Raw genomic sequence first — 23,289 nt, 5'->3', positions numbered from 1 at the left:
TGAGAATGTCACGTGCCTACTCTCAATGTAGGTCAGTGCATACGCATGGCAAAACTGAAGGAAACTAAAGGGAAATTATCTTCACCAAGAGAAACTCTTGCCTGGATGATGCTCTAAGTTAAAATTAAACCTGATTCTACGATTCTATGAGTAGAGATTGGAATGACTTTCCTTAAACTGCAAAAGCACGGCATGGGGTGACATGCTTGTGTTTATCACCCATCTTGTGAGCACAATTACTAAGCATATAGGCAAAGTCACAGTAATGGCACACACAAATTAAGCATGGAAAAATGGGCAGAAGAGAGATGAGCAGCAACGTCTCTTCTTAACCCTCCTGACGGCTTGTTCACTCATAACTGAATTGCACATTGTAAACATTCATCGGATACAGAAATATGTTAAAGGCACTAAGTATGAAAAAAATACAGAAAAATGGAGAGGATTCAGAGCATAAAAACAATAATACGCCTGCAAAAGAGGTGCAAGGAGTTTGCCTAGCCTAGAAAAGAGAAATTGTGTTGTTTCACATCACAGATAAGCCAGTTTGACCACTGGCACTTCTTTGATGCCCTTCATAGGGCTTGAACTAAGTCAGCAGAAAATGAATTTCTTAAAAGAACTGAAAGCTTCTCCACTTTGTCCTCTGAACTGGTTCATCACAATCACACAAGGGCTGGCTGAACAGGGAAAAGAATTTAGGTGTTTAATTCTGGCAACAGCTAACCTTCAGACTGGCTTAGTTTTAATATGAAAGTGCACCATATACGGGCACACAACACAGAAATACAATCTGTATTTTAGGAAGAAAAGGATGTTGAGCAGCTTTGCTCTATCTGCTGAGAAAGAAGACAAAAAGAAATCTGCTAAGTATTTATCAAAGATTCTTGGTTTATGTGAAAAAAAACCCAAACCGAATCACGCCTTTAAAACAGGAATGGTACCGGGTACTGAAACATTAAAACACCATAAATAAGAATATTGTGGAATGCCTTCACTGGAATCATTACCAGTGTATTATGTGGATGTCTGCTGGGACTGTCCAAAGTTTCTTGCTGCCTTGGTACAGAGGTGAACTGGAGGATTCCATCCCTCCCTTTTTCTGACTTCACGATTTACTGAGTTCACCAGAATTCAGGCTAATTCTGCCTGAATTAGCTCTAACTGAATTCAGTACTACTTAGAAAAACGGCTTTAACAAGAGCAGCGTCAGATTCTAATACTGTTACTTGACTAATATTTTGTTGAAGACCAGAGAAGCATCTATGAACACACTGTTTATGGCTGCATTATCAGACACACTGCTCATGACCTGCTTTATATTCTGGAAAACTTCCTAGATTGGCACAGCTGGTTTCTAAACACAGCATGAAAATAATCCTGTGAGAATAAGTCATATTTCAGAGGTGATTCCCAGGCTTATGGCTCATTCCACAAATGGGAACGCAACACTGGCAGTTGCTCAAGCATGATGGAAAACCAGTTGCAGACACTGGAAATCAGGTCACCAACTGGGAAATGGGTACACTAAGATACACAATTTCATTAACATATCAGAAGTATAACAAACAGCAATTTTTTGTTGAAATATAAGTGATGTTCATATTCAATCTGCAGAAGTGTGAAATTGGGGTTAAGTTTAAGTAGAGGGATGTGCTGTATTCAGGACTTCTTTTTTACCTTTTTCTTTTTGGAAAACTTCCAGAAATAATAGACTGCAGAATCAAAGAATCTCATTGGGAAAACACTGAAATATACTTAATTTTCTGTCTTCCCATAGTCAAGAAATGCAATTATTAGTGATGTTCTCTAGTGAACTGTTTTGTGGACAATCAAAACACCACAGCTTTCCTACACAGAACTCTCTATTCCCTTTACTGCAGGGAAGTTCTGGGAAGAGCCCTGTAGGAAGAATAGAACCAAATAATTTTACAGGCATTTATTAAGAAAATATGCCAATTGATTAATAGAACTTTGTTATCTAAGTAACTACGCAAAACAGTTCAAATGCAGCAAGCCGGTGGAATCATCTATGACTTTGCAGGTGAGGGATCAAGCTAAGAAGTAAGCTTTGTCGATTGTCTTTTCAAGTCTTTGGAAGTCCTGTCAAATGGAGAGGATCAATAATAATTTGGGAAGGCTTCGTAAACCCTTCAAAGAAATCTGAGCACAGAACTTGCCGTGTAATCACGCCCACCCTGCTGATGCAGTGCAGCCTCATATGGGAACCACCACTGTGGGACACAAAGCTGCCATCCACAGTTTGAGGAGCAGGCAGATTTCTTCTTTTATAAGCCCTGCTACCTTTGAAGCTGGGATCTGCTTGTTCTAATGAGACTGATTACAGAGGGAGAGGAAACTTCAAAAGGCTTCGCTGCCTCTGTGAGCTAAATAGTCAGAAGTCTGCACTGACATCCTTTTGTGACATGTACCAGAGGTTATTTTTTAACTTGTTCTCCATTCTGCCCTTTAACATTAGCATCTTCTTTCTTTTTTTGTGTGAGAATGCTGAAGTTTGCAGACACCTCATAAAATAATCAGTTCCTCTGCTTTAAATGGGACTCTTCCTATATTTCTCCCTTCTGGGCTCCATGTATTTTTTTTTGCTCCTAAGTTTTCTTCTCAGTCACACATTTTTAAAGCCATTGTAATCCTGATTCAGCAGTGTGATAAATGGTTGTGACTGCCTGACTGATGAGAAGAATATTATAGGGATAATTCAATGGGAAGGGCAGTAATAACTGATACATGGAATAGGAAAGAACAAAATGCAAACAAAATCCTGAAGATGGGTCTGCAATTCCTCCAGGCCTGTGTGTGTGTGTTTATTTAATTTAATTTCACTCACTTAATGCTGAACCGTGCTGATGCTGTCTGTTCTCCTCTTGCCAGATGCAGCCCATCTAGTTTGAGTCCAAAGCAGGGTGATGCACAAGTAATCTCCCCTTTCTCAGCCCTTGAAGTAACCCATGGGTCAACACCCTCTGTTAATTTCCTTCTCTTGCTTCTGTGTGGCCTTCTGGAAGCATGACTTCCTCAGCTGATCAACCGAAATACCACTTCTCATCCAAACCCTTTCTGTAAAATGTGTTTCAACAGATGCCCGTATTTACAGGAATAAATTGTAAAGCCAATCTCAGAGAGAACTTCCAAGTGCCTCCACTCTGACAGGTTTGTCTTTTCAAGGTGTAATGTTAAAAAACAGGGATTTTTTTTTTTTTTAATTTATTTTGGTGACAATATCAAATATGTTGCCATCAGGTAACTCAGACGTCCCATTTGAGGAGTCCATATTAAAGATAAAACCAGATCCACATTTATGTAAAAAATAAGCTGACAGAAATGCTTTGATCATTATGCACACATCTAGTTTTAGCATGTATTGAAATTGTTGACCTCAGTGATTCACATCTCATCTTTTCAAAGAAAAATAATGTACCTCACTTACTATCTTATAGTTGTTCCTTTTATGTTACTTCCCTTGAACTCCAGAGGCTGAATTTGTCCTTTCTGTGAGTCCTCTTGGGGTAACAGAAGCCACACAGATGACATTTCCTGTTTCCTGCTTCTGCTTTTGTCTTGCACATTCAAATCACAGGCAAATAAAGAAGAAAGAAAAGAAAGGATGACCCAGCTTGATACACTTCATCAAACCCATCATGAAGACCTGGTCTCACAGCTTACTCCCATGTGTTTGCAACAAGCTCTCTCCACCACTCTCAAACAAGCTAAGGCAGCTGCTGTCACTCTGTCCCTGCTCCCTTCCTCCTCCAGTCCTTTCAGGTAACAGAGGTCCTATTTGGCATATCTGTACTCATAAACAAAAGAGAGTGAGCCAGTGAGCTCTGGCTGTGGACCCCTGATTGTCTGCATTGCTTAATCATTAATCTTGTGGTTTGGCTCTTTGTTGGACCACTGCAGTTAGCTCTATCTGCAAGACAACCTGTTCCCAAGACATTAGCAGAGCAGGCATGAGCCAGCCACTCTCACTTGACCTCAGAGCCAGGACTGTGAACACAGTTTCGGATCTGGAAAAGACAAAGGCACAGTCAGGCATCCCATCTACTGCCTTCTTAATGCTCTTCTAGGTACATGGTGAAGCACTAGTTTTATTGCATCAGTAGTGTTTACTCCTGTCAATGACACTGCTACTGTATTTACTGCTGAGAAAAGAATCATAGAATCCTAAAGTGGTTTGGGTGGGAAGGCACCTTAAAGATCCCCTGTCACGGGCAGGGACACTGTCCACTAGACCAAGTTGCTCAAAGGCCCATACAACCTGGCCTTGAACACTGCCAGGGACTGGGCAGCCACAGCTTCTCTGGGCAACCTGTGCCAGTGCCTCACCACCCTCGCAGTATATAATTTCTTCCTAATGTCTAATCTAAACCTACCTTCTTTCAGTTTAAAGTCATCACCCTTGTTCTGTCACTACATGCCACTGCAAAAAGGCCCTCTCCAGGTTTCCTGTAGGACCCCTTTAGGTACTGGAAGGCTTCTATAAGAGCCAAAATAAAAGCGATCACTAATTGATGATGTGATTCTGGAACAATTTAATCACATGGCTCTGGAACATTTTGTTACTTGCACAACAGCAGTACCATTTTTCTTTTTTTTTTTAACTTATAGAAACAGAAGGCAACTGCGCTTGCCAGCGTGGGCTGCCAACAGCAGCATTAAAGATACACAATTTGTTCACTTTTAGGTAAAGAAATCTTGGGTTAAAAATAGAAGTAACAAAAAGTCACTTGTACTCCTTGCTATATACCTATACACCTATACTCCTTGCTACATACACTATTGCAAATGCTATATACATGACTTGGGGGAATTTCACATGGAGAATGATACTGTTCGTAGTGTGGAGATTAAATTCATACCACCTGATAAGGCTAGTTGGCACTGCCCATGAGCAAAAGTGCCTCTGTTTAAAGAAACCTGAACTTACAATCATTGCTCGTGAAATGGCTTTCTGGAGCTGTGCTACTGCACTGCCTCAAAACCAGAGTGCAGACACAGCACTGCCACCTACTGCTACCAGGGACATGGCTCTCACTCAGCAAGGAAACAAAAGCTTGGGTAGTAAAAGTTGGCATGTACCACAAAAATACATTTACTATAAAAGCAAATGTTAAAAATTAATTTTAAAATAGATAGCTAAAAAAAAATTTACTGTAAAATTAAATACCCAATTTTCCCTTTGCAAAGCATCAGGGAATAAAAGAAGCTACCATTATGATCCTGTCACAATTTAAAAAACCAAACTCCATCTTGCCACCCTGTTTTGTAGCTTAGTCACATACTTTGATACTTTTATTTTTAGCTAGTTCAATGTAAAGAGCTTTGTTAGGAATTTACTGAAACTGAGGCAATTAGCATCTTGCCAGACTAAGTCTTTATATTAACAATGCTGGCCTTAAAGAAAGGTATGATGGACAATAGACATTAGTGATAATAGAAAGAATAACACACAAGAAAACTTATTTCAAAATCATATTAAAATGCATGACCTAAAAGTGATAGTGCACATATTTCTATTTTTTCTGCATCACCTGTCCTATATATCTGAAATTGTTAACCTGAGTCTTAGAAGTCTTGTCCTTGATAAAACACTACCAGAAATGCACCTAAGGAGTTACTATTTAAGGTCATAATAGAAACTATCACATTATTTGTAGTACCGAAATGGTACATTAATAGGACAAGCTAATAGCTTTGTGGAAATGGAGCACTGATGTTTGTAGCTAGCAAATGACGTGGTTCATCCACACTAATTCAATCACAACAGACCTCTCTAGTGAACGGTGATTCTAAGGCGACTATAAAGTTGGTGCTAAAGAAACTAAACTGGCGTTGTAAGGGTTGCTGGCCCTGCAGCCCTGAAGCTTTCGATGACACCTTATTGAAGAATTTGATTAGAATTTGTGATTTAAATACTGAGTTGCAAAGGTTGCCAGAAACTGCAAAACAGGTGGTGACTTTTTCTTACAGCAACACATATGTAAATTTTAAGAGAAAGTCACTGAACTGTTTGGGAAATTAAATTTCAGCTCTTCCCCTAAGAAATGCTTTCATGAAGTAGAGAAGCGTATATGGAAAGGCCTGCATACAATACTGTCAGTCACACATGCGGTCTGAAATCCTGGCTCAAACCACATGGAAGTTTGCCACCAAGCTGAGAGAGACCAAAATTTCAACTTCTGTGTTTACATTTGCATGTGGATTTCACCAGGAAATATGTACTTCCTGGCTTTTGGAACATCACTTCTTTGTGCTTCATTCTAAAGAAAACTGCTTTTCATATTAAAAACAGCACTTGGCACACAGTGTGGCATTAAACCAGCTCATACGTTGTTTTCCAATGCTTTGAATCAGGATCATCTTTCCTTAGCAAGTCGAGCTGCCTACTGCTGCACTACCCGAGATTTATTAATGCTGCTTTGTAAGCCCGTTTTTTTTTGTACCTATTAAAGTCCTTGCTCATAAGTCATTCAAATCCCTGAACCTAAGCCCTGCTCTACTACTGCTTTTAGTCATTTTTATTTATGCCTTGAAGGTTCTTTGGATGTCAGAAAAAAAGCCAACTGAGACAAATGCATGCTAATGTATTTCTTTCCCCTTTTGGTGCAAATTCAAACAGGTTGGCTTCTACTATGTGGTTTGAACAAGAGTTGAGCTAAGGAATATTTCCACAGCCAGACATGATTCTCAGCTGTAAGAAAGAGACTAACAGCATTCCTTCTTGGATAGCCAGGTTCCTTGAATTTCCCAGCTGTGGCATATTTGACTGGGTCCTCATTTAGATGCATCAGGCTAGGAGGTTTGCCCAGCCAAAGCACTGTGAATGCGCTGAGTCCTTTCTGAAGAAAATTATTCTGAATCCTAACACAAATTATGACATTGAATGTGATACTTCCAGAGTAGTTAAAGCTCATGACACACACAAAAAATAATAAAAAGATAAATCAAGAAATCATCTGAATATAATTTGAGGTAGTAGCTACTATGAAGTTCAAACTTAACAAGGATGGAAAGCAGAAGTTAGGAAAAAAATATACAGGTTAAATTAGTTCATATTTGCTTATTCATGCAGTGTTAGCAGAAAAAACATACCGACTTCATATGCATTACCAGTATATTGTCTCTCACTGACATTTTAAAGTATCAGTATGTGCTTTAAAGAGCATAAAACTACTTACTACCTATCTCAGGTGAGAGATGTTCGTGCTTTAGGAGTGGGGATTAATGAATTAAATTAGCATTTCCTGTGCGGCAATTTGCCAGAAGTATGAATGGATTTATGATTTGCATAACAAGAGTTGAGAAAACCAGAGCAGAATATTTCAGTTGGAAGGGTCCTACAATGATCATTCACCCCAAGATTTAGCCAAATAGCTCCAATTAATGTAAGTGGGAATTGCATGGCTAAGACTGCTAATTGGTTTTGTGTCTTCAACCAAGAATATTTACAGCATCATAAATTTTCTTACAGAACCTAGTATTTATGCTCCAGGTAAGAGGAATATTATATAAAAAAAGTATTGCTTAAAACCTACAAGAACACTCAAAATAAGATTCAAGACTGGTGAATGGAACAAAACCAGTGCTAGCTTAAGATGGTGTGATCTGTAAGGTTTAAATGCTCAATAAGCTTCCTGACAATACCCAGCTGAGATTGGTAAACCAAATTTCGTTCTTCACAGAGAAAGCACAATATCAGAAAAATGACTTTTGCTCAGTGGATGGGAATAAAAGGTTTATGCAGAAGAATAAATTACGTGAAGCAGAGAAAAACTAGTTGGGCAGTAGTTACACAGTCAGTTTTGCAGAGTGTCAGTCATTATTGTACATACAGATGGGATTATCTTGACATTTCCTGACCTGTCTACCAAATATGTATTGCTGGAATGTGCTCGCCTCACTTCTGAAGAGCTTCTGTGGGTGATACAGTTACTAAACATAGCTACAAATATTTTTTTTTCCTTTGTATAGCAACCAGAAGACCTTGTTCTTTCCATTCCATTCATCTGCTCCTCCACTCCATCTTACTCTTGACTCTTTCTCCGGACACATGGTGCGTACTTAATTTGGCATTATTGATAATCTGTCCTCTCGTACCTGCAGAGATGCCAGCTCTTAGGGTTGTATGTAAGCACGTCCTCTGGCTTCCCAAACATTTTTTCCTACTACAAAACAAGAAAACTTGGAACAGATGCATTGAATATATTCACTCTGGATGATGGGAAAAAAGCTTCAGCACAGAAAAAGGAAGAAAGTAGAGTTTTCCTGGAGAAAACAATTGAAAGATGCCCTCCTAGTACATCTCATGTTGTTAAATGGCAGTCATCCAAACATCATCTTTTTCCTCTAGAAATCAAGGGAACAGAAACATCAGCCTCGAGCAAATGACAGGCTGAGAAAGAGGTTAGGAAGTCACCTGGGTAGGTTATTGATGAGCAGTTTGCTGTTGATAGTCACTCCACTATCAAACAGATTTGAATAACCACATTTATTATCTATATACAGTATTAAAGACCTGGCTGCATAGTTACTGTACTCCTCTAAAATACTGAAAATTTGGACCTCAGGGCTTATAAAATACAGAAATAATTGTTCTGTACTTATTTTGCTTTTCCTTAGCTACATATTTCATTTCTTCCCTTCTTCTCTTCTAACAAGCCTTATGCTTGGCAATTTTAATTTTTTTCCTTTCTCAGACTGTCAGTCACAGGCAGCATCTTGACTTATAAAGAGATCTTTTCCTATTTATCACTATGACTGCAGGCCTTACACTTATCTGCTGCCTCTCAGATAAAATCCCCCTTCACTAAGATCCATCCTATAATCTCAACCTATTTCTATGTAATTTAACCTCCTTGAGATAAATAGATTTTCCTTTGCTTGTTTTATTTGAAAGGATTTTATTTAGAGGACTAAGTTCTGATACAATCTAGACTTGTGGCATTCAGTTAAAAAACACAAACAATAATGAAGAGAGGTTTCCATTTTATGAGAAAGGCAGTTTGGCAAAAACCATACATACACAACACACATGAAAAATTAAAGGGTGAAAACAAACAAGCAATTTCCTTTTCATGGGCATAACTCTTATCTAGGCTAGCAAAACTTTATGGCATATACTCCTGCCATTGCAGATACAAAAAAATATAATTTCTGTGCTTAGTTCATAAGCAAATAATAAATAATGTTTATTTTATCAACAGCTTGCAGGTATATAGAGAGGGGAGTCTTAAAAATCTAATTCCTGTATTCTCGAGGGCTTAAAGAGTCTGTAGGCAGCTGGAATTAAGTGGCTGTGATTTGTCTGTGATTTCAGCCATTTGCTTCATTAAAACTTCATTAAATCTAAACGCACTCTTCATTCATATACTTCTTAAATGTTCTTAAAATCCCTCATTTATTCTGCCAATATGTTAATTTTTAGTAATAATCTATTATTTTATTTACATACATGACTGAAACCCCCACATATTGTAGACAGACGATATCTTACAGGAAACTCCTGCAAAGCAGACTGGTAATCCTTCTATGTGAACAGTTGAAACAGGAAAGCACATTCAGAATTTTCTAGACACATTAAATTAAACCTATTTAGGCCTCTGCAACTAAAGAGCAAAATACGTGCAGTGAGCTTTTCTAAGAAGGAAGACAGGCTTATAAAACTCACCTCCATATGAACCACAGCAACTCTCAGTTTTTCTTTACAGGTAAGAAACAGCTGCTTTTCATTACTTTGGGCAGTAACATCTCATTAGCATAGCAATTCAGGAAGCTGGGGAATCATCAGCTATGCCTAATGAAGTTGATTCTAAGTTTCTTCAAGCTTGGCTCAGCCCAAGCAGAAAATCAAGTTGGGTTATGCAGTGGATAATGGGTAAAGGTTCTGGAAACACTGCTGAGGATGAGGGTTGTTCTGGCAAACTCAACTTTGGCCCTAGAAGAGGCTGACTTCTGCTATTTTACTCTCTAGGCAGAGATTTTTGGCAGTCAGGCAGCAAATAATTTCCCCTGCTAAGTAAGTGAAAAGAAATGTATTCTCCATGACACATTAATTTACGTGGCAGGTCAGGGAGGGTATCAGTGAATAGCAGGTCCAGCACCCCATTCTGGCATGGGTTGCACAGCTGTGTTACGCTGCCTGCAGGAGCTAAGATTAATTACAGCCTTCATTCACAGATGTCCCCAGTGGCATGAACCCTAGTTATAGCTGTCGGTGACATGTACTTTGGCAAGGTCTTGACAGAATGGATATTTTCCAGGATGCCTGGAGCAGTAAGAGCTTCTGGAGCTGCATCCTCCACACACAAGCATCTGTCCTCAGAGGCCAAAGGAGAAACAAGTTTGAGTATCTTGACAATAAAGAGTCTCTCCCTTTATGTGTATATAAATGGTTTTTCATCTTCTGTGTGGGAAGATGAACACTGAGTCTGTAATGAGACTTCATTAATTTAATTCCAGTCTGTGTCAAGAAATTATGAAAACTGGTGGACAGATACTTGGCTGTCGAGCTCCAGTAGAAAGCTAGAACCACATCTACCATATTCAAAGCATCCTTTGGGACTACTACCCTGGTGGGAGATGAGCAAGTAGGGGACTTAACAACAGTATACAAGCGTTGTGCAGCCATTCATTCCTTGAAGGTATCCATTCCTTGACAGTTTAATATTGCCTGTTAGTTTACATGGGCTGTGAAACAAGCAGGGTTTGACGCCAATACAGTCAGTTTTGCCATTGAGAATATGAGCTTATGTCTTCATAGAGAAAAAAAGAACCAAAAATCAAACTAGTGCAAACATAGTTTTCTTAGGTAGTGAAGAAAGGTAGATGAGGTAGTAAAAAATCAGTTGCCAACTTACCTATACTAGTGTGCCTTCTGTGGACTTTCACCTGAGGCTTTTACCTCCTTCATACTTTTACAGATGCTGTAAGCATCCCTGGTAAGGATTCTGATATTTCTTCTATTAAACATAACAGATTTTAAATTGATCTCAACAGAAAAAAAGATGTAAAGAGAACAATGCAGAACATTCAATGAGTTCAATGAGAACTTTCAAATGAGTCTGTCAGAATGAATGATTACATTTCATTTATTTAGTTTAATCTAAATTGAAGAGTTAACACTGGTTAGGCAGAGCTTGCATTGGTACATAGTGGCAGAAAGAAAAAGCAAATGCATTAATTACTGTTCACTGACCACAGGTATGATTTTGAAATGTATTAGATTAGTGAGTACTATGTCTCCAATAATCACAGCTAAAGCAAATGCATACATTGGAAACACACAACCACCAATGTCATTATTATTAGCTATTTTACCTTTGAAGAATCACTCTGCTGAAAAGAATAATTACATCCAATATTTTGAATTAATTTGTTAAGATACATTTTTGCAAGAAAAGGGTATAAGCAAGACCAGTGAATTTTGAAAATTTCCTTAAAAAGCATTTTCTATTGGAGAGAGCTCCTGCTCAGGAATGATACCACCACTGTGATTAGCTTCTCAGAGGAACAGTATTAGGGACAATTCTTAACATGCTCCTCTGCAAACCAATGCTCTTAGATTCTGATTTAGCTCCCTCCAAAAAATATGTGCTTTTTCCCCACTGAAACCTATCCCGAAGCCTCACTGACCCCTCACGAAAGCAGGCTGATAAGTGGGAGTAGAGGTTGTATTTGACAACCTAATTGGCTAGATAATGAGCTGCATTTTCCTGAACAGGAGGCTCCTTTCCTGAATCCTCATACTGCCAAATTCTAGGAGATGGCTTTAAGGTTGTTGGTCCACATGGATGATTCATGTAGAAGATCAACGTAGTTGCCACTCACATTTGCAAAGGTCTGGTTGTCTTTCTGCTGTTGCTGTAGTAGAAGCTAGGTCAGAATGCTATTTATCCACAGATAGGAAAATCACCAAGGGGAGATCTGAAGATGTGAATGAAACGTTTCACAGAGATACAGAAGATTAATTTCAGAGTCAAGGCTCAGAAAAAGAATCCTGATTTAAAACTGCTCCACAGGGGTTATGAGCAATTTAGCACAAGAGAAAAACTTCATATGTTGTGCATGTAAAATACCACACCACTACATATTATAAAGTGACTTATCTGTCCTCTGCTTTTTTGGCATCAGACAGAGCTGTAACTTTCTGATAACGAACCAAAGAAGGGAAACAGGAAATCAAGCATCAGATTTTCATAGATATCACCTGAAAATAAAGAGCTGGGAGTACATTTGGCATAAGGTGCATAGCCTTTTTTCTTGTGTCCTCCAAATTCAGTGACACTCAAGATGTGTGTGGAAGGTGTTCCCTTCAATGCTTTTCTTTACTGAGGCAGAAACAACCTGCCAACACCATGACACTGAGAGGGTGCATTTTGTCTCCCAATTCTTGCAAAGGTGCTTGAAGGAAATTAATACAGCTCTGAATTTCACTGATTGCTCACTTGATTATGTTTTTCAGTCACAGCTCTGTATCATCCAAGGACATCGAATAGACAGCTAATGGCTGTCTTCCCTCCCTCCTCTGCCTTCCTCCTTCCCTCTCCAGGCACTGCAAAGCATTACCGTCACAAAATTATTCAGAGCAATGTCTGTATCACACTGGCAGGAGGAAAGTGCTTGAGCACTTCAATGACCTGCTTTTAACCTGAATTATTCTATGATTTTTCAGTATCTTTCATGCTTGAACATACGTATTTTCATAGCAGCTGGACTTCTTGAACATGCAGTTCCAGCTAGACATATTCAACTGCATATACAAACATACAGGTTATGAACAGATATTATCAAATATAACTTCAAAAACAACATTCATTACAATTCTCATGAAATATGGAAATCTATAACTTCTGAATTTGTGTTGTCCAGCTATATACAGCATGTGAGACTGAGTTTGCAGGGAAAGATAACTCTCTTTAGAAGCAGTTGAGTTCTTTAGGCTTTGGGTGGAATAATAACAATTCAAGTTTTTGGCAGCATTACTTGGTATCACTTCAGTATAATGCTGAGCTGGATAATTTCACCCTGAGCAATCATTCAGAAATGGGAAAGGTTTCATCTAATAGCCAGCTACTGACTGACAAAGTCAAACCTGCAGAACACACATTTTAGAGAGCATATAAGCTCCAAAAATGTGAAGAGTTCCCAACTCTTCAGCAATAAACCCTGCTGTGGGACTAACTGTACTCTTTTTCCTATACCCTCTAAGCAAGATTGTGAAGCCCAAAAAGAGCGTATTTCAGCCACTGGTTCAGTTTAGATCACTAACTCCTGGTTTTGGTTTTATGCAGGAGGCTAAATATTTCACTGAATTTAGTATTAAAAATTCAAACAGTTCAGTCATATCTAATTAGGCATTTTTCTAAGCAATATTAAGCCATTTCATACAATACAGACTGAAAAAAAGAACTAATAAATGCTTACCACCATTTTTAGTTCAGAACAGGGATAAAATAGTTTACATCTACTTTTTATGACCGAAAAATTAAAGTTTTCTCTCTATTAAGAATCTTCGGAGCTCTTTGCATTTCTTAATTGCAATGTAGGTTTACTCCCACTAGGTGTTACCCTTCCTCTATGGTTTGTGAAGGAAACCCTCCTGAATAAACCTGTTGGCGCTGCCCAAAATGCAAAATAGGAGCTCATTCTTCATCCCATCGTGATGGAAACATGTTTATAAATACTGACACAACAACACCCAAAGCCCCCCACCTCCCAAAAAAAGCCACCCCACCAAACAACCAAACCAAACACCCAAAACCCAGTGTAAACTTCTCAAAATACTAAAAACTGTTGGATCCCATCAGATTAAGATAGCATGCATCAACACGTAGCTACTTCTGGTTGGCAGCTAACAGCAAACACCAAACTGCAACTGTCTTATCTGAAGGAGCTATTGCTCAGAAATGTCATGATGGTGCCCTTTAGAGAGGAGTGTATGCCTTACGAGGCATTTTGTGGCAACCTTGAATGTGACATGTACTAGTATTTCATTGTCTCCCAGACAAAACAAAAATGAACTACTGAGATTATGACTGTATTACACAATCTGGTAACTGACACGTAAGTAAAAATAGTTGATATCCATTATAATACCCCCAGATGAAGTCCAGTTGTGCTCACTGGAAACCAATGCAGCCAAATGAATAGAGATAGGAAACAGAGAAGAAGTTAGTTGAATATTTTGTGAAAAGAAGAAAAAAATCTGTTAAAGAAAGAAGTTACAATAATCAAAGCCTTGCAGCCAAGCGAAGTATCCTCACATGCATAAAGCAGCAGTCAGATGCCCAAAGAAGATAATTCTTCTGAAGAGAGGTTGGCTCACACCAGCTATTTCAGTGCTGGGCCTGTTTTTAAGCCCAGAAAATGACAGCTATCTCAGAGACAAACAGTGCAAGCTGGGCCTTTGCCCAGGACTGTTGAACAGGCTGTATGAGCAGTATCTTCCTATGAGAAGGCTCCTTGTTCCGGTGGCCCGGGGAGTCACGTCAGTTTGTACATTGGCACACAGAACACTGCAATGGGATGGGCCGGTTCGTACCACTACAGAAAGATCTGGGATAGGGGCCCAAATAAGGTGCTTGTTAAAGCTGTGTGTCTGTGTCCTGTGTCGTCCCCCCACTCACCGCCCTTAATGTGCATGACTTTGGACATGCTGCTGCACGAGAATGTGGTGGGTCCTTCTTATCTGGCCTCCTCTAGTTGACAGGCAGGTGGAGGGGCAGCTCTGGAGAGCCAGTGTCTGAAGAAGCAGCATAACTTGACAGGCTGAGCTGGGCTTGTTCAGCCTGGAGAAGGCTCCAAGAAGACCTTAGAGCAGCTTCCAGTGCCTAAAGAAATCTGGAGAGGGACTATAAAGTGATAGAACATGGGGGAATGGCTTTAAAATGAAAGAAGGGAGATTTAGATTAGACATTAGGAAAAAGTCCTTTACTCTGAGAGTGGTGAGACACTGGCACAGGTTGCCCAGAGAAGCTGCCCCATCTCTGGCAGTGTTCAAGGCCAGGTTGGACAGGGCTTTCCGCAATCTGGTCTAGTGGATGGTGTCCCTGCCCACAGCAGAGGGCTTGAAGCTAGGCAGTCTTTGAGGTCCCTTCCAACCCAAACTATTCTATGATTCTATGCTTCTATGAACTTACTTGTCTGTGAAGCTTCTGAAAACACGAGCTGGAAGATCCATTAAGCTCAGATTTTATCAAGTCTGGTCTTAAATCTAACAAATCTCAGGGCAAATAAAAAGTTCAAGCATAATAAATATGTTAGTGCTGTTTTTATTAGCCTACTTTAATACTCAATGCTAAAGAAATTGTTTAATAGATTAATTATCCCTTCATATATATATATGTGTATGTGTGTGTGTATATATATATATATATATATATATATATATGGGAGCATTTCTAAGTCTCACCTGCTGGTAGGTACAAAATACTCCAGTGCAAATTCTGCTCTGAATAAGCGCCTGTACAAACATTATATGATTTCATCTTCTGGGTGCACAGTTTAATCACAGTGCTCTCAACAGAGAGCCCACACTAGGGAAGTAGAGTTTAAAATACGGATCTGTGGGAGGCTCTTGAGGTGGCTGCTTGCTAAGAACGGCCAGAAGCAGGGTGATGTGGGGGGAGATGCCACATTAAGAGACTGAGAGGTAAAAGTAACTCCATGAAACTGTTACCAGCAAACTGCCATGTGAAAATTTCGTGCACTTTTAGGCTGGTGAATTGAACCTAAAATAGTATAAGGGAAGAAAACAAAGACTCCCTCTGTGCTAGCAGCTAAATCACATTATTTTCCTTTTTTTTTCTTTTCTACAGCAACAGACTTGGGTATTTCAAAGGGTAACAAATCAACTTCATTGAGGTTTACTTTAATTTTCCCTGATCTTTCAGAGCTGTTTTCACCTCTCTCCTACTCCCCTAAAAATAAAAATAAATAAAAAAAGGAGACAAACAAGCTGCTTGTTACAAAATGTCAGCAAAACATCAGATTAACCTGATTTTCCATTTTGCTCCCACAGCTGAAAACACTTGGTGGTCAAAGCCCTGGCAGCTGGCTTTCCCACATGGAAAAAGTAATGTTCTGCATCTTTGCTATCCTACTCTTGAGTCCTGATGAGATTAAATTCCTGTAATTTCCAAGCGTCCCATGCCCCAAGCCCCACCCCATCTCCTTCCTTAGACCACAGTATCTCCCTCTCAGTTCTCCCTCCACACACGCTTTTTCTGTCACCCATTTGCTTTTTAAAACTTCTGTTTCTTAACTCCCCCTCTTTTTCCTTTCCTTCCTCTTTTGCCTCTTCTTCTCTTGGGCAAACTTAGCTTGCTTCTTGAGAACTTGCCCTTCCTTACTCTCCCATTTCTCAATTTTCGAAGGACTTCTTCCCCCCCTGTCTCTGCATCTTTTGATTTCTACTTCGTGAATCACTGCATTAGGACGTTTGCAGCCGGCAGTCCAGAGAGGAAGGCATTGACGTTGCCTTCATAGTCCTCAGACCTTCCTGTCCTTTCAGCTGCTCTTTCGAGGAGACTAACACTTGAACTCCCAGAAGAGAGCAACTGAGTACTGCGAGGCAGCAGCTCTTTACTGTTACTTGCAAAGAGACACAGAAATGTAGATAAAATTCAAGCCTGAAGCGTAATTTCAATGCTCTCTGCCAATGCATGTTAAATAGGTGCTAATATTTCACGCAGATCCCCTACCTAATTAATCCAAATGAAATCCGAGCTGCAAGAGCACCCAATTACACGCGTATTCACGCAGACACGAGGAGCTCTCACGGCAAAGAGCCGCTTGACAGGCAGCCCGAGGGGACCCCATCCGCTCCGGGGTCCCCCTCTCCCCCCAAGCCCCGACGGCGGACACTCCAGCATGCAGCTCCCGGTGCCACCAAGGGGTGTCCCGGGTCAGCGAGAAGTTTTGATGGGGTCCTTAAAACCTGCGTAGTGAGAGTGTTCTGCAAGCCCAGAAACAGGCGGCGGATCAGGGTGAGGCGAGTGCGGTAGCACCGCACGCTAGCGTTTATCCCCTGTCAAGGGGATGGGAGGGAGGGGACACGGCTACCTCGTCGGGGTCTCGCTCGGCGAGGGTTTGGACAAGCCTTAGAAAGACTAGCGGGGGGCTCAGCGCGGCTCCTTCGGAGGGACAATAGTGTCTCGCGGCTTTCCCGCTCCCGCACCTCGGGGCGAGCGGAGGGAGGTTCTTGCCTGCGAAAAGACGAGACGCCCCTGAGAAGCCGCCAGGCAGCGAGCCGAAAGCCCCAGGGGTGCGGGAGGGGGTGAAGGGGCAAGGTTTTACGCCGCCGGCTGCATCCAGCGGTGCCCGTCCACCGGGTGGGAAGATGATCGCCGCCGCAGCTGGGGAAGGAGGACTGGGAAGGAGGGGGGGGGTCACACACGACGAAGGGGGACCCTGCGTCAGTGCGGGGCCGTCCCCTTCCCCTCCCCGTGCACTCGGCTCTGCCTCCCTCCAGCTCCCCCCCCCCCCCCCCCCCCGCCGCCTCCCGCGAGGTGCGGCCGTACTACATAAACTCGGCCCCGCCGCCGCCGGCAGGGCTTACTGCACGCAGCCCGACGGAGGCGCTTGGCTGGCATCGGGCAGAAGAGCGGCTGCGGGGAGAGGGTTGGCGGCGGCCGCGCGGCTCCGGGGACAGACGGGGCGGGAGGCTCCGGCGGGCAGCGGCGGAGGGTTGCGAGGTCCCTCGCGGACGGCGGCGGCCTCGCCGGAGCCCAGGCGGCCAGAGGAGGAGGAGGAGAAAGGGCAGCGGCTCTACGCCGGCGGCGGACTCGCTCCGGTATGGCCCTGGCGGACAGCGCCCGCGGGCTGCCCAACGGCGGCGGCGTGTCGCCGGCGGCAGGGAGCGGGACGGCTGGGAGCGGGCCTGCGGCGGCGGGCGGCTGGTCGTCCTTCCCCGAGATCGTGGAGCTGAACGTGGGAGGGCAGGTGTACGTGACGCGGCGCTGCACCGTGGTCTCGGTGCGAGACTCGCTGCTCTGGCGCATGTTCTCGCAGCAGCAGCCCAGCGAGCTGCCCCGGGACAGCAAGGGCCGCTTCTTCCTTGACCGCGACGGCTTCCTCTTTCGGTACATCCTGGACTACTTGCGGGACCTGCAGCTAGTGCTGCCCGAGCACTTCCCCGAGCGCAGCCGCCTCCAGCGGGAGGCCGAGTACTTCCAGCTGCCGGACCTGGCCCGTCGCCTGGCGCAGGCTCGGGCTGCCGCCGCTCGCCCCGCCGCACTGCACCGCGACGGCTCGCTCTGCGCTGAAGAGCAGCCGCCGCAGCCGCTTCTCGGCTATCTGGAGGCCGAGCCGCTGGAAGGAGGCGGCGGTGGCGGTGCCTCGGCGTCCGCCCCGTCTCCCACCGCCAGCCGCAGCCCCTCGGGCGGACCACTGCTCACGCCCTCGCAGTCGCTGGACGGGGCGGGTGGACGGCGCTCGGGCTACATCACCATCGGCTACCGGGGGTCCTACACCATAGGGCGGGAGGCGCAGGCAGACGCAAAGTTCCGACGGGTAGCCCGCATCACAGTCTGCGGCAAGACGGCGCTGGCCAAGGAGGTCTTCGGAGAGACGCTGAATGAGAGTCGCGATCCCGACCGCCCTCCTGAGCGCTACACTGCCCGCTACTACCTCAAGTTCAACTTCCTCGAGCAAGCCTTCGACCGTCTCTCCGAGGCTGGTTTCCGCATGGCCGCTTGCTCCTCCACCGGCACCTGCGCCTTTGGCCCTGAGCAGGGCGGCCCTGCCGAGGATAAGATCTGGACCAGCTACACTGAGTATGTCTTCTGCCGGGACTGAGCATTTGCCCAGCCCGTGGCGGGGGGATGAGGCGGTGGCCCCTGCATACCCTCACACTCATGGTCCCCTCCCGTCATGGAGGAAGGAGGACGTGGAGGGGGGTAGTGTCCCCCTGCACTTTCTTCACCCTGGTGCATGCGTCCATGCACAAGTGCAGGTCAGCCTCCAGCACAGCCCCCATCACTCCTACACGCAGCTCCTGATGGCCGCAGGGACAGGAGGTCATCATGTTTGGTTTGGCCACCATGTCCCTTTTTGTCTACCGTGTCCCTGCTCAACCTCTGTATGCCAGCTCATCCTGTCATCCTCCCTCCAATGCCTCCCAGTAGCTGTGTTGGTAGTGAGGAAGGAGAGGTATTGGGAGTACACAAATACTTGTCCCAGGAAAGTGTGTGTGTGTCCAGCCCCTGCCCCTGTCTGCACACAGAAGCTGAGGGATACCTCTGTCAGGGTGGAGTGTTTTAAAACCCACCCATTTAGGGGCTGAGGAACCTTCCAGTTGCTTTTCAGCAATTTCTGTTCAAGGTAGCATGACAAATGGCTGTTTTTTCTCATCCCCATATCCTTAAGTGGGATTTCACCTTTGTGGGTGGACCCATAGTGGTCCCATTTTATCCTCTCACCCCATCAAAATGATGCCTGTCTCTGAAGGACTGTCACATTCAAGTGATACCTGCCAGTGAGGGGTTGGCACTCCTGCTCAGACTTCATCTATAGAGATGAGCAATTCTGCAGGAGGCACATGCGTGTGGCCCTTCAGGACTGGTTGCATCCACCTCCCCTGCCTGCTCCCTACCTTTTCGAACTCCCCTCTCTGTTCTTAAATTGGACTGGGGCTTGCATAAGCAGGTTCATAAGGCTGATATGAAAGGCCAAGTTCTCTGGATAATCAACCATTTGAACTATAATGTGTCCTCAGAGACACATGTATATTTCCTTGAGAAGTAAAACAACGATGCTTTGAAAAATTAGAGTGCTTGTGAATCGTAATTTTCATGGGTGAAGTCCTTAAAATTCTCTTGAAGTTACTGGCCATAACATGCTTAGAAATCCCAATGTATATTTCCTTAAGTACCCTCAGAATGAGGGGGGTGAGATGAAGCCAGGCTTGCCAGAGTGAAGGTAGGACCTGCTTCCTGGGAAGCTAAAATCATGTACATTGAATTAATTAATGCAGATGTACATTCCAAGTGTAATCACGAGCACCCTGCTTGTTAGTTTTGGTCATGTTAGTGCTGTAAGACTTGGAAGCCAACAGAACTGATGCAGAAACCACTTTTTTAAGAACCAGTTTCTTCGATTTCATGGCAGTACTACCAGGGCAGTGACACTGCTGAGAGTTAAGTACCTCTTCCTGGCCAAAATTAGTGCTTCTTAGAAAGAATTAAGCCCCATCCTTACAAAACTGAGAGTGATGCCAAGTTTCTTCAGAGGAAATTACCCTTTCCAAGCTGTATTTTGTTTGCATTATCTAACCATTTTTCTTTCCCAGAGGAGGCAGCAATAGCTTGCTTTGGAACAGATGATCTGAGCAGCAGGGTTTACGGTAGGGAAGATTGAGCAAGCTGCTCAATCTCAATAAATTAATGAAGATTAGGGTACAAAAGAATTTTCCTTTGAAACCTGAACTTGATCAAAAATCCTATACTGTCCGTTCAGACCTTCACAGAAAAATATCCTAAATGTATCTGGAGCATTGAGGGATTTAACAGTACACAGTAAAGGCTTGAAGTTATATTTTTAAAACTCTTAAATAAGAAATTGTTCTAAGTCCAAATTTAGAAATACTTCCAGCACTTGTATTCTAACCAAAGAATTTCACAGTAGGGTTTTATTTTTAAAACCTTAATTCCTTTGAAAAGAGCTATTCCTACATATGTATTGAGTTTCAGTGCTCAGCCTCTGTGTTCACCACTTGGTCTTTCATTATGCACAATGCATAAAACTGGAAATAATCCGCATCACCAGTTTGGTTTTTGTTTGCTTTTTTTTTTTTTTAATACTGTCAAGATTGCTTGTCAATTTGATTAAATTGAAGACACACATATGAAAGCAATGGGTATTGTAGATAGTTGCAGTATTTTTAAAAGGAGAGACGTATACCTGCCAACTTACATGAGCAATAAGAGTGAGAGGCCAATATACCTGAAGACAGAATGAAACCTGTTTGTCCCATGCCTTACTCTGAAAAGATTTCTTTGTGCTTAACATTTATACCACAAGTGAAAGGACATTGATCACAGCTACTAGGTCTTTACAATGCCGTTCTTGAGAATAATGACCATCCTTTTCTAGTTTCTGTTAAGTAATTTTGAAGTATGTTTTTTAAGATTTTATATAAAATCAGTTTTCAGTAAAGTGTTCAAATTTGGTCTAGATAGCTTTTTTTCTTTTTTTTTTAAAGAAGCTGGTAGCTTACTATATCCATCATAGGACTATGAATAGGGGCAGTTTTAAATTGAACTTCGGATTTAGTGTGTATATATATATATATATACAGTATATAAACATTTTACACGAATCATTTAGTTTTTTAATCATTTTAGTGCTACAGAATTTCATAATATATCTAGCTGAGCATTTGCATATTACACTATGTACATAATATCGTAATGTTTTACTTGTTTCCTATACCTGTTTCTATGGAAAAATTGAATATGAATATCAGCTTGTAGAACTGAAATCAATTACATATTTGCTTGAATGTGAATCATAGCTAAACTTACAGGTACCTGAATGCATCTCTAAAACAGTGATCTCCTGTATTTTGATGACTGATTGCCTATCTGTTTGCTGGCTGATGACCCAGAAATTCTCACATTTTACGTGAAAATGGGTGTAATAAAACCATACACTGACAATTTTTTAACCTTTGTGTTTGTGCTAAAAACTCTTGAGCATTACTAGTATTAGGAAATGGGGCCCTACATTTACTGATAACTCACTACATCTAGGCTTAAAAGGATGCTGCCATAAATGTAATAGTAATTTGATTGTTTGCCACAGAATACAATATTTTTCTTAAACATTGCTCAGTAATTTCAGTAAAATTTCTTAAAGGTAAAACGCTCAAGGCAAAGTCACTGAGTTTTGCTGGTCTCTTCTACTGAGAGCTCAAGTAAAGGATAACCATGACGACTCTGCTAACCTGTTGACATGCAGGAGGACAGGAAACTAAAGGCACAATACTGGAGTCCTGTGTACATTTTGTAGCTGTTGTTCTCATTTCATGTTCTTATTTAATGCAGTGGTTTTGCAAGTGCTATTAAAAAAGGCAGTGTCTCTTTTGATTAGAAGCTAAGGCATAGGTCTAGTGATGCATATCATGAACAGTGACTTTGCAAATGTTTGATAGAATGTTTATATTTTTATACATGTAGATAATGAGTCACATTCATTCTTATTTTCACATGTATAACACTGGAAATAAAGATCCTCCTAGGAAAACACTGCATACCAAATTAAATTCTTGTTCTTTAAATAGTAACTCAGTTGTGTGGTTTATGCTGTCCTTTTTACTGTTGGTAAAAATGTTGTTTGCCTTTGCTCTCTCTTACACAGTATCATATTCATAACTTCATCAAGACTCCAAATTAATATGGTAAAGCAGAAACATTCAGGAAATAATATTGTGCATATAGGGATTTCTAGTGGCACCTGTGGCAAGATAAACAGAAATGTATAATGCTCAGACTTTCCTTTTAAGTGTCACTGAGAATTTTTGTAGCACTGGTCGATATAAATCAGTCCTCAGGAAATGGTACTGATTAAACAGCTTGAGTAGCACAGAATAATTCTTGAAATAAAATGATAATGCTTTTTATGAAGCCAAAGAATAATAACATTGGATATAGTGCTCATTTAATGAAAGAAACATTAATACCAAAGGATATAGATGATCCAAGAGAAATGCACTTAGCAATTCTATTAAGGAACCAGGGGTGATCTTGTTAGGTACTATGTGATATCTAGTGAACTATTACAAACCTGATAGTTTATAATAAACCAGTGGTAAATTTCATAGAAAATTAGTAAGGAATTTTTAGTGTAAGTGTGTGAAGCATCTGTGTATTTAATAGAGCCTTCCTGGGTAGCATGGTTATAATGAAAAGGAAGCAGCTGAACAAAGTTTAATCAACCGTTTTATTTAATGGCTTGATAGTATGTGAGGGCTTTGTTATCATACAATACTATAAGGGAGGTTGTCCCATGAGCAACAAAACTTTTGAGTCTGCCTTTCTTCAGGGCTTAGGTCTCATTTCCTTTACACTACCACTTCAATAACTCTGCTAACCCCATCCCTTTTACTTCAGGTCTACCAGGCAAAAGATGGCATGCTCTTTGGCAGAGCCAGCTTCTGCTGTGCTGAAGGATATAGCTGAATTCTGCCTTTCTCCCTTAGCAAGCTATGGATTCTTTTCCACTTTCCATCACTGCCAGCAGTATTAATGGAATTCATAAGAACATAACATC

At 42.0% G+C, this 23,289-nt stretch overlaps 2 protein-coding genes across 4 annotated transcripts in view; one reads left to right on the top strand and one right to left on the bottom strand.

The window, feature by feature from the left end:
* Positions 1-17,332, bottom strand: part of ACOD1 (aconitate decarboxylase 1) — a 35,472-nt gene extending 18,140 nt beyond the window's left edge. Inside the window, exon 1 of one of the 3 annotated variants that reach the window (XM_062636946.1) lies at positions 15,431-17,332. The gene's annotated coding sequence lies outside the window, so the exon portion shown is untranslated. Of the gene's footprint in view, positions 1-10,877; positions 10,895-15,430 lie in introns of those variants that run through there. The other 2 variants (XM_062636947.1, XM_062636948.1) reach the window with 2 other exon arrangements.
* A 222-nt stretch (positions 17,333-17,554) lies between these two features.
* On the top strand, positions 17,555-22,303 carry KCTD12 (potassium channel tetramerization domain containing 12). The gene has a single exon (XM_062636910.1). It carries the CDS (start codon positions 17,815-17,817, stop codon positions 18,814-18,816), a length of 1,002 nt encoding a protein of 333 aa, XP_062492894.1. The 5' UTR covers positions 17,555-17,814; the 3' UTR covers positions 18,817-22,303.
* The last annotated feature ends 986 nt before the right edge of the window (positions 22,304-23,289 follow it).

The sequence above is a fragment of the Pezoporus occidentalis genome, unplaced genomic scaffold (assembly GCF_034315485.1).
Source record: "Pezoporus occidentalis ecotype Australia unplaced genomic scaffold, CSIRO_AGI_Poc_V1 ctg5, whole genome shotgun sequence".
Lineage (NCBI taxonomy): Eukaryota > Metazoa > Chordata > Aves > Psittaciformes > Psittacidae > Pezoporus > Pezoporus occidentalis.
Note: the sequence above shows the minus strand (reverse complement) of the source record. Positions and strands in the feature narration are given on the sequence as shown.